The sequence below is a fragment of the Nerophis ophidion genome, linkage group LG05, assembly GCF_033978795.1.
Source record: "Nerophis ophidion isolate RoL-2023_Sa linkage group LG05, RoL_Noph_v1.0, whole genome shotgun sequence".
NCBI classification, from domain to species: domain Eukaryota; kingdom Metazoa; phylum Chordata; class Actinopteri; order Syngnathiformes; family Syngnathidae; genus Nerophis; species Nerophis ophidion.
The window spans coordinates 34,870,744-34,886,242 of record NC_084615.1 but is presented as its reverse complement, the minus strand read 5'-3'; the positions used below and the strand labels follow the sequence as shown (position 1 = coordinate 34,886,242).

The 15,499-nt window shown below is 38.1% G+C and overlaps 1 protein-coding gene across 4 annotated transcripts in view; it reads right to left on the bottom strand.

Annotated features, from left to right (window-relative positions):
* The window catches only part of tbpl1 (TBP-like 1), a 91,335-nt gene that overhangs the window by 3,827 nt on the left and 72,009 nt on the right, over positions 1-15,499 (bottom strand). The window contains exons 1-5 of one of the 4 annotated variants that reach the window (XM_061900664.1): positions 9,607-9,762; positions 8,635-8,878; positions 8,474-8,556; positions 8,280-8,343; positions 4,176-4,279 (exon numbers count right to left, since the gene is read on the bottom strand). In XM_061900664.1, the coding sequence (XP_061756648.1) occupies positions 4,176-4,279; positions 8,280-8,343; positions 8,474-8,556; positions 8,635-8,769 (386 nt within the window). In that variant the 5' untranslated portion in view covers positions 8,770-8,878; positions 9,607-9,762. Of the gene's footprint in view, positions 1-4,175; positions 4,280-8,279; positions 8,344-8,473; positions 8,557-8,634; positions 8,879-9,088; positions 9,246-9,606; positions 9,763-15,499 lie in introns of those variants that run through there. The other 3 variants (XM_061900667.1, XM_061900666.1, XM_061900665.1) reach the window with 3 other exon arrangements.

Here is a 15,499-nt window from a genome sequence, read left to right as displayed (position 1 = left end):
ATCAAAAGGTTCAGAGAATCTCGAGAAATCACTGCACGTAAGCGATGATATTACGGACCTTCAAGGGGGTACTGCATCAAAAAGCGACGTCAGTGTGTAAAGAATATCACCAGATGGGCTCAGGAACACTCAGAAACGCTGCTGCCTTTTCTGGATCCAAGCGCATCCAAGATGGACTGATGTATAGTGGAACAATGTTCTAAGGTCTGACGAGTCCACATTTCAAATTGTTTTGGGAAACTGTGGACATCGTGTCCTCCGAAACAAAGAGGAAAAGAACCATCCGGATTGTTCTTGGTGCAAAGTTCAAAAGCCAGCATCTTTGATGGTATGGGGGTGTATTAGTGCCCAAGGCATGGGTAACTTACACATCTGTGAAGGCACCATTAATGCTGAAAGGTACATACAGGTTTTGGAGCAACATATGTTGCCATCCAAGCAACGTTATCATGGACGCCCCTGCTTATTTCAGAAAGACAATGCCAAGCCAAGTGTTATAACAGCTGGACTCGCCTGTGTGTAGTCTAGACCTGTCTCCCATTGAAAATGTGTGGCGCATAAAGAAGCGTAAAATACCACAACACAGACCCCGGACTTTTGAACAACTTAAGTTGTACATCAAGAGAGAACGGGAAATAATTCCACCTGAAAAGCTTCAAAAATTGATCTCATCAGTTCCCAAAGATTTACTGAGCGTTGTTAAAAGGAAAGGCCATGTAAAGCAATGGTAAAAATTTGCCTGTGACAACATTTTTGCAATGTGTTGCTGCCATTAAATTCTATGTTAATGATTATTTGCAAAAATAAAATATGCTTCTCAATTTGAACATTAAAAATATTGTCTTTGCAGTTAGGGCTGGGCGATAAATATTAATATACACGATATATCGCGGGTTTGTCTATGTGCGATATAGAGAATGACTATATCGTAATATTCGAGTATACGTTCTCACGCAGTTGCTTTTAGCTGCGGGCATAACACTACAGGCTCTTCTCACTCTTTCCTGTCTCTCCTTTTCACAGACAAGCAGGCGCACGAACTTACACACGTCACATACTGTCACGTCATACGTCACAAATGTATACGCCCTCGCTCAGCAGAGAGGTAGCAGACTGGGTAACGTTAGCTGTGATGCTAACGTAGCCGTACAAGTGGTAATACGAGAGAAAGAAAGTGCGGATCTGGTAAAAAATGAAGGAAGACTTAATTCCCAATAAAAACAGCAGGGGGTCCATCGTCTGGCGGTGGTTCGGCTTCAAGTGGGAATATGTCGGACAGACATCCGTAATTTGTCAAGTGTGGGGCAAAAGCGTTGCTATAAAAAGTAGCATTACTGCTAATATGTATCATTATTTGAAAAGTAACTCGCTAGAGAATCAAGAGAATTTCATAACGTCCGTAGTAACCTACCACATAGTGAAGGACGAATATTATTTGATTTCCTATTATGCAGCTCATTTTTATTTGACCCTTAAAATGTCTCTGAAAGTCTTCCACTTTGTTTTGGAAATGACATAAATGTTTGTGCCATTGCTTAATAACTTTAATAAATACACTTTTGGTCAATTGACTTAGTTGTGATTTCCCTCTCTGCATGAAAGTTTAAAATATATGCATGTATGATTGCAGTATGAAGAAGAATGTTTTAATGTAGACACATTAAATCATCATACTGCTGTGATTATATGCATCAAGTGTTCATTCAACGGCAAGGCAAAATATTGTAATATATATCATATATTGCGATATTAGATTAGATTAGATAGTACTTTATTTATTCCTTCAGGAGAGTTCCCTCAGGAAAATTAAAATTTTCAGCACAATCCCATTCAAGATCAGACAAACATTACAGGGAGAACAGGATCGCTGACGAGTCTGATGGCCTAAAAATATCGAGATATTAAAAAAAGGCCATATCGCCCAGCCCTATTTGCAGTCTATTCAATTGAATATAAGTTGAAAAGCATTTGCAAATCATTGTTTTCTGTTTTTATCTACAAATTACACAAGCCAACTTCACTGATTTGGAGTTTTGTAGATTACTCCCGTTAACGCCATTGCAAGCCACCTGAAACTATCCGATTTCTAAAAATTTGAATATATACTTGTGTTCTTGTCTCTCCTAAGGATTGTGAATGATAGGCTAAACGCCCCCCAAAAAGTGCAGTTCTCTTTTAAAAAGGAACTTGCTCAGAGTTACAATTTTTAAAACAAAAAAATATATCAAGAGCAACCCTGGCTAGCTTATGCTATCATTAGTAGTTTAACAAAATATATTTAAGTGTTTAAGTGTATGTCTGATTCTGATATAATTTATGAAAAGAAGCAAACGCCGTCCAAAAGAAGCAAATTACAATTTAATTATTTTCATATATTATATCATACCATGTATATTATATCATATATATTATATCCTATCATAGCAGCATAACTGCTATGAAAGGGTATATGTGATATAATATATATAATATTATGAAAGGAAGCAAATATAAATTCAATGATAGCTAACCTTAATAGCTAAACTTCAATAAATCGCTAACGTTAACTGAGCACACACAAAGCGTATGCGCATGCGCTACATACGAGCGTAATTACATCATTATGTGCTAAAGCCATAAAAAGGCGGAAATAAGTGTTTGCTAGGCATTCGCGTATATGTTTCAAAAAGCAATTTTAAGTTTATATATGATGATCTGTTTCCTGTAAACAACTATCATGATAGGGTATAATAAATGTGATATATATATTTTCTCCAAGAAGGCTGTTGGCAGGAGATCTGTGCTCTTGTGTCATCCTTTTGTGTTTCCCTCTTGATTTCATATTTTATTATATTTTTTTGCCTTTTGGTCCGGGAACCCTTTGGGACTGTGTGACAAGGGGTAGCACTTTTGTGACCTCTGCGGTGCATTTTGTAGACTTCTGGATCTGCCTCCCGGGAGCCTTTTGGCCATGGAGACCAGCTGCTGGGTCTCTGCCACACCAGAGTCAGTTTGGAGAGACTGGAGATGTGGATGAAGAGACAGGGCTACGGAGCTGGCACTGAGCGCCGGGACGGACAAGCTTCACAGTGTCTTGGATGAATGAGCAGGTATCGGACACCTCAGTCTCCTTGGACGTATCCTCGCTCATCCATGCGGACTGGACACTGGTCGAGAGTGGAGTCGGCTCTCTCATAGCTGTATGTAGAAGTGGCTGGTTGCATAAGCTCCGCTACTTTAATGTCTTTCATGTCCTTAGTGTTCTTTGATGTTTCCTTCTTACACACATGTAAGAGTGATGTGTACTATGGCTATAAGTAGTTTTTTTCCCTTGGCCTCAGTCTGGACCCCTCTCCAGGGCCAGGGTTAGACCGATTTTTCCGCAGGGTACATACACCCTGGACAAGTCGCCACCTCATCGCAGGGCCAACACAGATAGACAGACAACATTCACACTCACAATCACACACTAGGGCCAATTTAGTGCTGCCAATCAACCTATCCCCAGGTGCATGTCTTTGGAAATGGGAGGAAGCCGGAGTACCCGGAGGGAACCCACGCATTCACGGGGAGGACGTGCAAACTCCACACAGAAAGATCCCCAGGACTACTCAGGACCTTCCGCCCGATTGTAGCTGAGATAGGCACCAGCGCCCCCCGCGACCTCTAAGGGAATAAGCGGTAGAAAATGGATGGATGTATTTCATTTTAATCTTTTATTTTTTTCTCCCATTCCCCCCCACTTGTTTACCTGTATCTCACCTTTTTTGTCAGGGGCGCCGGAAGCTGGCAGACCCTTCAGCTATCCTGTTCTGTCTCCCTGTAATGTTTGTCTGAGCTTGAATGGGATTGTGCTGAAAATGTTTACTTCCCCTCGGGGATTAATAAAGTATGTCTGATTCTGATTTAATATATGAAAAGAAGCAAACATAAATTCAATGATAGCTAACTTTAATAGCTAAACTTCACTAAATCCCTATTGTTAACTTAGCACACACAAAGCGTATGCGCATGCGCTACATACCAGCGTGATTCCATCATTATGTGCTAAAAGCCATAAAAAGGCGGAAATTAGTGTTTGCAAGGCATTCGCGTATGTTTCAAAAAGCAATTTTAAGTGCATAAATGATGATGATCTGTTTCCTGTATACCATCACATCCATATCGGGTGATTATGGGCAAACACGCACACACACCTGGCAATGGGCCGGTTCTTCTTGGTGAAGTCAACCAGGTGGATGGCAAAGGGCATGGAGCAGACCGCCAGCACATTCACCACCTTGAAGGCCGAGAATTTCACCTGAACACATGATAGGACATCTTTGAAAACATAAACAAGAAGATGCATACTGTGTACTGTAGTGTCATAGGTTGATATTCAAGTCCTCAGCAACTACCAGCACACCCTCCTCCCCACTTGACTCAACTACAGAGGGCACAAGGTTTATTAGAAGTCATGGATGTATTTCTACAAAAGCATTATATTAATTATGTTTGGGTCAATGTTAAAATATTTGCTCCATTATTCTGTCTAATGCCAGCTTTCTCTATCATCATCATCATTTGTTTTTATTCCTTTATGAAAATGCATATACAGTATATGAAGTTATGTTCATAATAATAGCAGTGTGTTTGTTTAAAAAGATGAGTAAACCTCAAAATTCTTCAAATAAATTGTATTTTCATGAACACAAATGCATTGGGGAGACTGCACATTCTATTTTGAAACCAGCAAATTGTAAAAAACTAATTTAATTTGACAATATTTTAAAGAAAGTCAAGAAATATATAACAAAAAAATAGCAGTGTTGATTGACATCTTTCTTATCAAAATCTAAATGTACTGTATAAACAAAGAAAGGCTTGCAGATTCAACTTCCCTTAGAATTATTAATTACAATTTATTTTCAAAACCACGGTTTTTGAGAACCGCTTTACATCTGTGGCACAAGCAATCCCCAACTTCTGGCACCGGTAAACAGCTATTGCAGCCCAGGACAATTGTACTATGTTCCACAATTCCTCTGCATTTTTTGGTTTTGCCTCATGAACAGCATTTTTTATGTCAGCCCACAAGTTTTCAATGGGATTAAGGTTCGGGGATTGTGCTGGCCACTCTATTACTTAAATAATGTTTGTCTGGAACCAGGATTTTGCTCGCTTGCTGTGTGTTTGGGGTCATTGTCTTGTTGAAACACCCGTTTCAAGGGCATTTCCTCTTCAGCATACGGCAACATGACTTCTTCCAGTATTCTGATATACTCAAACTGATCCGTGATCCCTGGTATGCGATGTATAGGACCAAAACCATAGTACGAGAAACATCCCCATATCATGATGCTTGCACCACCAATTCACTGTGTACTGGGGCTTGAATTCAGTGTTTGCAGGACGTCTGACAAACTGTCTGTGGCCCTACGACCCAAAAAGAACAATCTTACTCTCATCAGTCCACAAAATATTACACCATTCCTTTTCAGGCCAGTCAATGTGTTCTTTGGCAAATCGTAACCGCTTCAGCACGTCTTTTTTTTAACAATGCGACTTTGCGGGGGCTTCTTGCTGGTGGGTTGGCTTCACATAGACATGGTCTGATTGTTACAGTACTCACAGGCCATCTTAGATATTCTTTTATCCTCCTGGAGCTGATCATTGGCTGAGCCTTTGCCATTTTGGTTATTCTCCCCTTCATTCCAATAGTCGTTTTTCTTTTTCTTCCTCGCTTTTTGGTTTTGGCTGACATTTTAAAGCGTTTGATATCATTTTAGCTGAACAACCTATCCTTTTCTGCACTTTTTTATACGTTTTCTCCTATTGTATGAAATTCTGAATCAAAGAACAATCTTCTAAACAGTGTCTTAAACGACCCATTTTACTCTTTCAAGGACAAAAGCACAGCCTGCATATGCAGCGTCAGTTGCCGTGATCCTTAAATATGGCGACTTATTTTAACACCTTTTTTTTAATTGAACTACGCACTGCTATTTTTTTTAACACGCCCTTTTCAGTAAATGATTCTGTTTCACAGAATCAGCACCATGCACGTAATGCCTGGTGGGTCTGTTGGTCTTCTAGAAACTTACTTGCAGTGTAGAAGTTGAAATTTTGACAAAAACAGTGATTTATCTTGCTAGTGATGTGGGACTGCTATTATTTTGAACACAACTGTACAAGCCATGTACAGTTGACACTTTCATTGTTTTGTTTCTTATACATTTCCATGATCAGAAAGGAGCAGATGGAAGATTACTATTCTTATATTTATCTGCCCCTTTTTAACACCTATGATTTTAGATGACTTTAAAACTATTACCTCCACCAATACCAGATTTCCAACATACTTTTTGATTTTCGTTTAAGCATTTTCACAATGACACGTCCAATCAAAATCAAAAATCACTTTGATATAATTCCAGTTGTCTCTTTTTGTAACTCTTTTTAAATTAAAAGATATTCTTGCAACCGTTTAAGTCTTTCTTTAGAGAATTCCATGCTTTCACTCCAACAACAGACAAGCACATTTTTTTCAAATTTGTTCGCACTCTTGGATGTTTAAAATCATACGGCCTTCTGTGGTTCTCATCTTCAGACGTGAACACAAATAACTTTTGTAAGTCCATCAGAAGAATGTTATTTTTAGCTTTGAACATCACTAATAGAGTATAAAATTCTACAATGTGTTTTAGTTTAAATAATCCTGCCCTATGAATAGTGGATTTGTGTGGTCTCTATATCCTACTGTAAAAATAATACATATTACTCTTTTTTTGTGAAAGAAATAAAGGCATTATGTTGCTGTAATATGTATTTCCCAATATTTCTGCACAATAATGGAAATAAGGTAGAATAATTGAGCAATATAACATTCTCATTGTAATATCCATCCATCCATCCATCCATCCATCCATCCATTTTCTACCGCCCATTCCTACTGTATATATAGGGCTGGGCGATATATCGATATACGATATATATCGCGGTGTTGTCTCTGTGCGATATAGAAAATGACTATATCGTAATATTCGAGTAGACGTTCTCACGCAGCTGCGGGCATTACTCTCCTCCTCTTTCCTGTGTCTCCTCACGGACAAGCAGGCGCATTCATACGTCACATACTGTCACGTCATACGTATACGCCCTTGCCCAGCGGAGAGGTCGCAGCGTGGCTAACGTTAGCTGTGATGCTAGCGGGTTGTTGCAAAGAAAGAAGGTGCGGCTCTCGTAACAAATGAAGAAAGAACTAATTCCCAAGAAAAACAGCACGGGGTCCATCGTCTGGCGGTGGTTCGGCTTCAAGCGGGAATATGTCGAATAGACAACCTTAATTTGTCATGTGTGGGGCAAAAGCGTTGCTACCAAAAGTAGCATTACTGCTAATATGTAGCATCATTTGAAAAGTCACCTGCTAATAACTTAAATAAATACAGTTTTGGTAAATTGACTTAGTTGTGTGTTCCTTCTCTGCATGAAAGTTTAAAAGTAGCATATATTAGTGCAGTATGAACAAGAATGTTTTACTGTAGACACATAGAATCATCAAGTGTTCATTGAAGGCTAAGGCAAAATATCGTAATATATATCTTATATCGCGATATGGCCTAAAATATTGCGGTATTAATAAAAGGCAATATCGCCCAGCCCTATATTTATATTATATTATATTTATCAATGAAATGAAACAAACTTTAGCTTTATAGATCCTTTGTCTGGTTTGTAGGAGGCCATTTTTTTTTTTTTTTAATTGATCTCAACTCTGTACACTGCTGCTGGAATTTTAATTTTCCTGAAGGAACACTCTTGAAGTAATCAATAAAGTACTATCTATCTATCTATCTATCTATTAGTCATAGAAGAAGGTAATTAACAATAAAACTAATCGATGGGATAGGTTCAGCACCACTGTGACCCAATAAGGGACAAGCGGTCGACAATGGATGGCTGGATAGATACCAAGGTGGCAACGGAAGACATTTGAGGCGTGGCGTTTCTTCTAGTAATTAACTGAGGCTATCAACTGAGGAAACTTAGAATAATACTGAATATCATACTATTCAGTGGTACCTTACTTTGTGTCAATAATCTACTCTAAAAGGTCAGGAAAAAAAAAATCTCTCTATCTCTGCATTGATGATGAGCAAGTAGATGCACTTGGTTGTTAGGCGCAGTGTTTAACCACATATGGTGTAATAAAACCAGGCAAAACATTTTGGTGAAAAACTAATCATAACTAGGGTAGGGTGTAAGAAAACCTTGGTACCACTTTATATAGAAGATAAATAAATGTATTATTTATTTATTACCTTGAAGCCGATTTTCTGCAGACACCGTGCCAGCCTGCGAGCGCCCAGCTTTGCCTCTTCCTCACTAAATAAAAAAAAAAACAGAACTTGTTGGCACTACTTTGTACCGAAAAATTGTACATAGCAATACATCCCTTGGGATTTAACTGCATTTATAGACACAAACCTTCTGTTCTACATTAATGTGTGGCTACCTTGTTGCTCCTGTGCAAATAATTTTCCCTGACGACCAGATGGAGGCAGTTATCTTGGGCTTGCGAAGTTTCATTAGGACTTTCTGGATAACAAAAAAACAAGCTCATTAACAACACATATTTCAAAGTACTTTTCTTCTAATCCGCACAGACATCCTTACCCCCACCTCGGGCTTGTAGATGACATTGATGCCCTCTAAGGCGATGGTGCGCAGGTTGAGGTGACACCTGGTTCTGAACGTTGCCACCACATTGGTGATGATGATGTCCAGAGTGTCATCATTGTTGGAATCCATGGAGCAAGTGTGTGTGCGTGTGTGTGTTTTACACCAAAAGGAACACACAGGCGGTCTCCTCACTCGTCAGCCATCACCATGATGTTAAGTATCGGTTGCGGATTCAAGGCTAGTCGGAAGGGAAAGCAAAGGTTTCATTAGTGAATATCACGCAAACACAATCAAACCATAACATAAGACATATGTGGTATTATTTAAATAATAATCCAAGATGTTGCTGATCAGAAGCTACTTCCTGCCATCATGACAACATATCAAGTCATCTCTGTCATACTAATCCCAGCGGTAAGATTTAAAGTCCTGATAAAGGCTGCCTTACTCATCTACTTGTTTATGATGCAGCACATCACAGGTCCATTTCAAAGGCATCCCGTTGGAAACTCTTAGAAACAAAGACTCTCATGACTCTTCCCCTTCAGATCACGACAGACGCTTTGATTAAAAACGTAACAGACAACCGAGGACAACATCGTACAAGAGCGTAAAAGCGTGGCCGTAGTTGGACGTCAAGATTGAGGTTGCAGTCGCCCGCCTGCCACCTACTTAAGGATGTGATGCTAGCCTGTCTGCATCCAAGCGCCACCCGTTAATTAGCCACAGCGGACTTATTCGGATATTTGATTATTTTGTCCTCATGAGTGGAAATGTGCAGAGAGAGTGGCACGGCGACGACGCGCCATCTCTTCTAGCCGGCAAATGTTAGTGATGGACGCCAGCTAGCAACAAAGAAGGGCAGTATGAATGAGAGCCTGTTAGCATAGCTGGCTAACACGCTAGCAGCCTTGACGTTGATTGCAGTAAAAATGATGTACATGTTGCCTTTAATTATTCATCTACCTCATCTGCTTTGCCAGTGCGGCGGCCGGGACATTAAACTGACAGCTCGTCCACCGGAACGCAGCTTTAAAAATAATAATAAAAACGCACAGCGTCTCACTGGTCTCAGTGTGTAGACACTTGCAAGCTAACAACTTCCGGTTGTAATTTTCAAAATAAAACTAGTGGACAGCTTACTCGCCGGTTTTGCAACCGTAGTTTTAAAACGGAAATATATTTTCCGGTGTTAGCTTTTAAAACAAATCTCGTTTCCTTGCATAACCACCACCTTGAGTTTGAGTTTATTTCAAACATACATGCATACAACATGCATTACAATTTCCAGTTTCTCTATTCCAGTGTTTTTCAACCTTTTTTGAGCCAAGGCACATTTATTGCGCTTAAAAAATCTGGAGGCACACCACCAGCAGAAATGTATTAAAAAGGAAACTCAGTTGATTGTAAAAAGTTGTTGTCGCAATTGTTGGATATGACTTTAAACCATAACCAAGCATGCATGACTATAGCTCTTGTCTCAAAGTAGGTGTACTGTCACCACCTGTCACATCACGCCATGACTAATTTTGGAGGGTTTTTTTTGCTGTTTTCCTGTGTGTAGTGTCCTAGTTCTTGTCTTGCGCTCCTATTTTGGTGACTTTTTCTCTTGTTTTGGTATTTTCCTGTAGCAGTTTCATATGTCTTCCTTTGAGTGATATTTCCCGCATCCACTTTGTTTTAGCAATCAAGAATATTTACGTTGTTTTCAACCTTCTTTGTGGGGACATTGTTGATTGCATGTCATGTTCGGATGTACATTGTCTTTGCTCCACAGTAAATCTTTGCTGTTGTCCAGCATTCTGTTTTTTTGTTTACTTTGTAGCCACTTTATTTTTAGTTTTGCTCTGCACAGCCTTCCCTAAGCTTTAATGCCTTTTTTTAGGAGCACTTACATTTTTTTTTATTTTTGGTTTAAGCATTGGACACTTTTTTTTTTTTTACCTTCAGCCTGCCTCCCGCTGTTTCCGAAATCTACAAAGCAATTACCTTCCGGCTGCCACCTACTGATATGGAAGAGTATTACACAGTTACTTTGCCGAGCTCGAGACAGCACCGACCACTCAACAACAACACATAATTTTCAGACTATAATTACTAGTTTGCAAAAAATATTTTTAACCCATATAGGTGAAATGAGATAATCTCCCACGGTACACCAGACGGTATCTCACGGCACACTAGTGTACCGCGGCACAGTGGTTGAAAAAGACTGCTCTATTCAACATGTTACGAAAAGGAGTAGGCAGAAGCAGAGTTTATTTAATCTTGCCCCTTTTCCTTTACAACGCATTGGCTAAAACTTTTGTTCACTTCCTTTTCTCGTTTTATTCACAATAAACTCCATAAGTCAGTGGTTCTCAAATGGGGGTATTTGAACTATGCCAAGAGGTACGTGAGATTTTTTTTAAATATTCTAAAAATAGCAACAATTCAAACATTCTTTAAAAATGTATTTAATGAATAATACTTAAACAAAATATGAATGTAAGTTCATAAACTGTGAAAAGAAATGCAACAATGCAACATTCAGTTTTGACAGCTAGATTATTTGTGGACATGTTCTATGAATATTGTAAGATTTCTTTTTTTGTGAGATTTTTTTTAGAATTAAGTTCATGAATCCAGATGGATCTCTATTACAATCCCCAAAGAGGGCACTTTAAGTTGATGATTACTTCTATGTGTTTGAATATTTATTTATTATTGAATCACTTGTTTTATTTTCAACAAGTTTTTATCTATTTTTATATCTTTTTTTCCAAATAGTTCAAGAAAGATCACTACAAATTAGCAATATTTTGCACTGTTATACAATTTTATAAATCAGAAACTGATGACATAGTGCTGTATTTTACTTCTTTATCTCTTTTTTTTCCAACCAAAAATGCTTTGCTCTGATTAGGGGTACTTGAATTTAAAAAATGTTCACAGGGGGTACATCACTGAAAAAAGGTTGAGAACCACTGCCATAAGTAATAACAGCACCCCCGCAAACCCGAACGGGACAAGCGGTAGAAAAATGGATTGATGGATAAATAAATAATAAGTAGTGAAGTGAATTATATTTCATGTGGTGTGATAAATAAGATTATCTAGAAAATGGATGAAATAAATTCAGAATGTTTATCATGGTTCTTCTTCTTTGTACTTTGTAAACACTAAGTTTGAAGATTTTTTTTTAAGAGGATCCTATTAGTACAAACTCCGTTTCCATATGAGTTGGGAAATTATGTTAGATGTAAATATAAACGGAATACAAGGATTTTCAAATCATTTTCAACTCATATTCAGTTGAATATAATACAAAGACAACATATTTGATGTTCAAACTGATAAACGTTTTTTTTTTTGCAACTAATCATTAACTTTAGAATTTGATGCCGGCAACACGTGACAAAGAAGTTGGGAAAGGTGGCAATAAATACTGATAAAGTTGAGAAATTCTCATCAAAGACTTATTTGGAACATCCCACAGGTGTGCAGGCTAGTTGGGAACAGGTGGGTGCCATGATTGGGTATAAAAGCAGCTTCCATGAAATTCTAAGTAATTCCCAAACAAGGATGGGGCGAGGGTCACCAATTTGTATGCAAATTGTCGAACAGTTTTAGAACAACATTTCTCAACCAACTATTGCAAGGAATTTAGGGATTTTACCATCTACGGTCTGTAAAATCTTCAAAAGGTTCAGAGAATCTGGAGAAATCACTGCACGTAAGCGATGATATTACGGACCGTTGATCCCTCAGGCGGTACTGCATCAAAAACACATCAGTGTGTAAAGGATATCACCACATGGGCTCAGGAACACTTCATAAAACCACTGTCAGTAACTACAGTTGGTCGCTACATCTGTAAGTGCAAGTTAAAACTCTACTATGCAAAGCAAAACCCATTTATCAACAACACCAAGGACAGCCGCTGGCTTAGCTGGGCCCGAGCTCAACTAAGATGGACTGATGCCAAGTGGGAAAGTGTTCTGTGGTCTGACGAGTCCACATTTCAAATTATATTTGGAAACTGGATGTGGTGTCCTCCGGAACAAAGAGGAAAATAAACATCCGGATTGTTATAGGCGTGAAGTTCAAAAGCCAGCATCTGTGATGGTATGGGGGTGTATTAGTGTCCAAGGCATGGGTAACTTACACATCTGAAGGCACCATTAATGCTGAATGTTCTATTTAGGTTTTGGAGCAACATACAGTGGGGCCAAAAAGTATTTAGTCAGCCACTGATTGTGCAAGTTCTCCCACTTAAAATGATGACAGAGGTCTGTAATTTTCATCATAGGTACACTTCAACTCTGAGAGACAGAATGTGAAAAAAAATCCAGGAATTCACATTGTAGGAGTTTTAAAGAATTTATTTGTAAATTATGTTGGAAAATAAGTATTTGGTCAACCATTCAAATCTCACTGATGGAAGGAGGTTTTGGCTCAAAATCTCACGATACATGGCCCCATTCATTCTTTCCTTAACACGGATCAATCGTTCTGTCCCCTTAGCAGAAAAACAGCCCCAAAGCATGATGTTTCCACCCCCATGCTTCACGGTAGGTATGGTGTTCTTGGGATGCAACTCAGTATTCTTCTTCCTCCAAACACGACAAATTGAGTTTATACCAAAATGGATACATGGATGATAGAGCAGAGGATTGGTAGAATGTCATGTGGTCAGGTGAACTTTTTGGTATAAACTCAACTTGTGTTTGGAGGAAGAAGAATACTGAGTTGCATCCCAAGAACACCACACCTACTGTGAAGCATGGAGGTGGAAACATCATGCTTTGGGGCTGTTTTTCTGCTAAGGGGACAAGACGATTGTTCCGTGTTAAGGAAAGAATGAATGGGGCCATGTATCGTGAGATTTTGAGCCAAAACCTTCGATCAGTGAGAGCTTTGAATGGTTGACCAAATACTTATTTTTTCACCATAATTTACAAAAACATTCTTTAAAATTCCTACAATGATAATTCCTGGATTTTTTTTCTCACAATTCTGTCTCACAGTTAAATGTAACCAATGATGATAATTACAGACCTTTGTCATCATTTTAAGTGGGAGAACTTGCACAATCGGTGGCTGACTAAATACTTTTTTGCCCTACAGTATGTTGTCATCCAAGCAACATTACCAAAGACGCCCCTGCTTATTTCAGCAAGACAGTGCCAAACCACGTGTTACAACAGCGTGGTTTCGTAGTAACAGTGTACTTTCCTGGCTCGCCTGCAGTCCAGACCTATAACCCATCGAAAATCTGGCGCATTATGAAGCATAAAATACGACAGCGTAGACCCCGGACTGTTGAACGACTGAACCTCTACATAAAACAAGAATGGGAAAGAATTCCACTTTCAAAGCTTGAACTATTAGTTTCTTCAGTTCCCAAACGTTTATTGAGTGTTAAAAGAAAATGTGATGTAACACAGTGGTGAACATGCTCTTTCCCAACTACTTTGGCACGTGTTGCAGCCATGAAATTCTAAGTTAATTATTATATGCAAAAAAAAAAATTAAGTTTATGAGTTTGAACATCAAATATCTTGTCTTTGTAGGGCATTTAACTGAATATAGGTTTAAAAGGATTTGCAAATCATTGTATTCCGTTTATATTTACATCCAGCACAATTTCCCAACTCATATGGAAACGGGGTTTGTACATTGTTTGATTTCTTTGCCCAATCTATTCCATAATGTAATTCCACATACTGATATACTGCATGTCTTAAGTGCTGTATGTGCATACAAATGTTTTAAAATAACATTTTCTTTAAGATTAAATTTCTCTTGTTGAGAAGAATAGTTGTAGGTTCTTGGGTAGCAGATTATAGTTTGCTTTGTGTATAGTTTTAGCTGTTCGCAATTTCACTATGTCGTGGAATTTCAGTATTTTTGATTAATTAAATAAAGGTTTTGTGTGTTATGTATATCCAACATTATGTATTTTTCTAAATTATCTTTTTTGTAACACCGTTAATGAATGAAGTGTACTTTTGTAATTCCCCATATTTCTGCACAATAACTCAGATATGGTAACACTCGCGAGCAATAAAACTTTTTGTTCTAGAACATGTTTTGCTTTATTCGTTATTGACCTGTTTCTTGCCACTTTATTTTGTATATTTTTTACATGAGATTTCCACTTCAATTTATCATCAATCATTATACCTAGAAATTTGGTTTCATTTACTCTTTCAATTAACAACCTTAAAAAGAAGTAGTTAATGGGAGTTTTCAGATTCACATTCAGATTGTTTTTATTCGAACATTTATAGTTTCAAAGTGATGCATCACATTGTTATATTTTCTTTACAACATAGCCAAAAAGTAATAGGGAGAAGCAGTGCTTGAAGTTTTGAAAAGTTTTTAACTGATAAATATTAGCATATTTAATACACTTGTGAGCAATTTGAACTATTTTAATGTAGCTTATTCAAATAAATTAGTGTACATTGGATTGTTCCTGTAGGAAATAATTAGTATGTTCATAATAAAATCACTTGCCAAAGTTTCTTACCTTTTTGCCAAATACATTGTACACTGAAGGCATCAAAACTATGACACCTGTGAAGTGAAAATCATTTCAAGTGACTGCCTCTTGAAGCTCATCGAAAGCATGCCAAGAGTGTGCAAAAAAGTAATCAGAGCAAAGGGTGGCTTTTTTGAAGAAACGAGAATGTAAAACATGTTTTTCAGTTATTTCCCCTTTAGTCCACATAAGTCCACATGTGTTCATTCATAGTTTTGATGCCTTCAGTGACAATCTACAATGTAAATAGTCATGAAAGTAAAGAAAACCCATTGAATGAGAAGGTGTGTCCAAACCTTTGGCCTGTACTGTATATGAACCTCAACACCA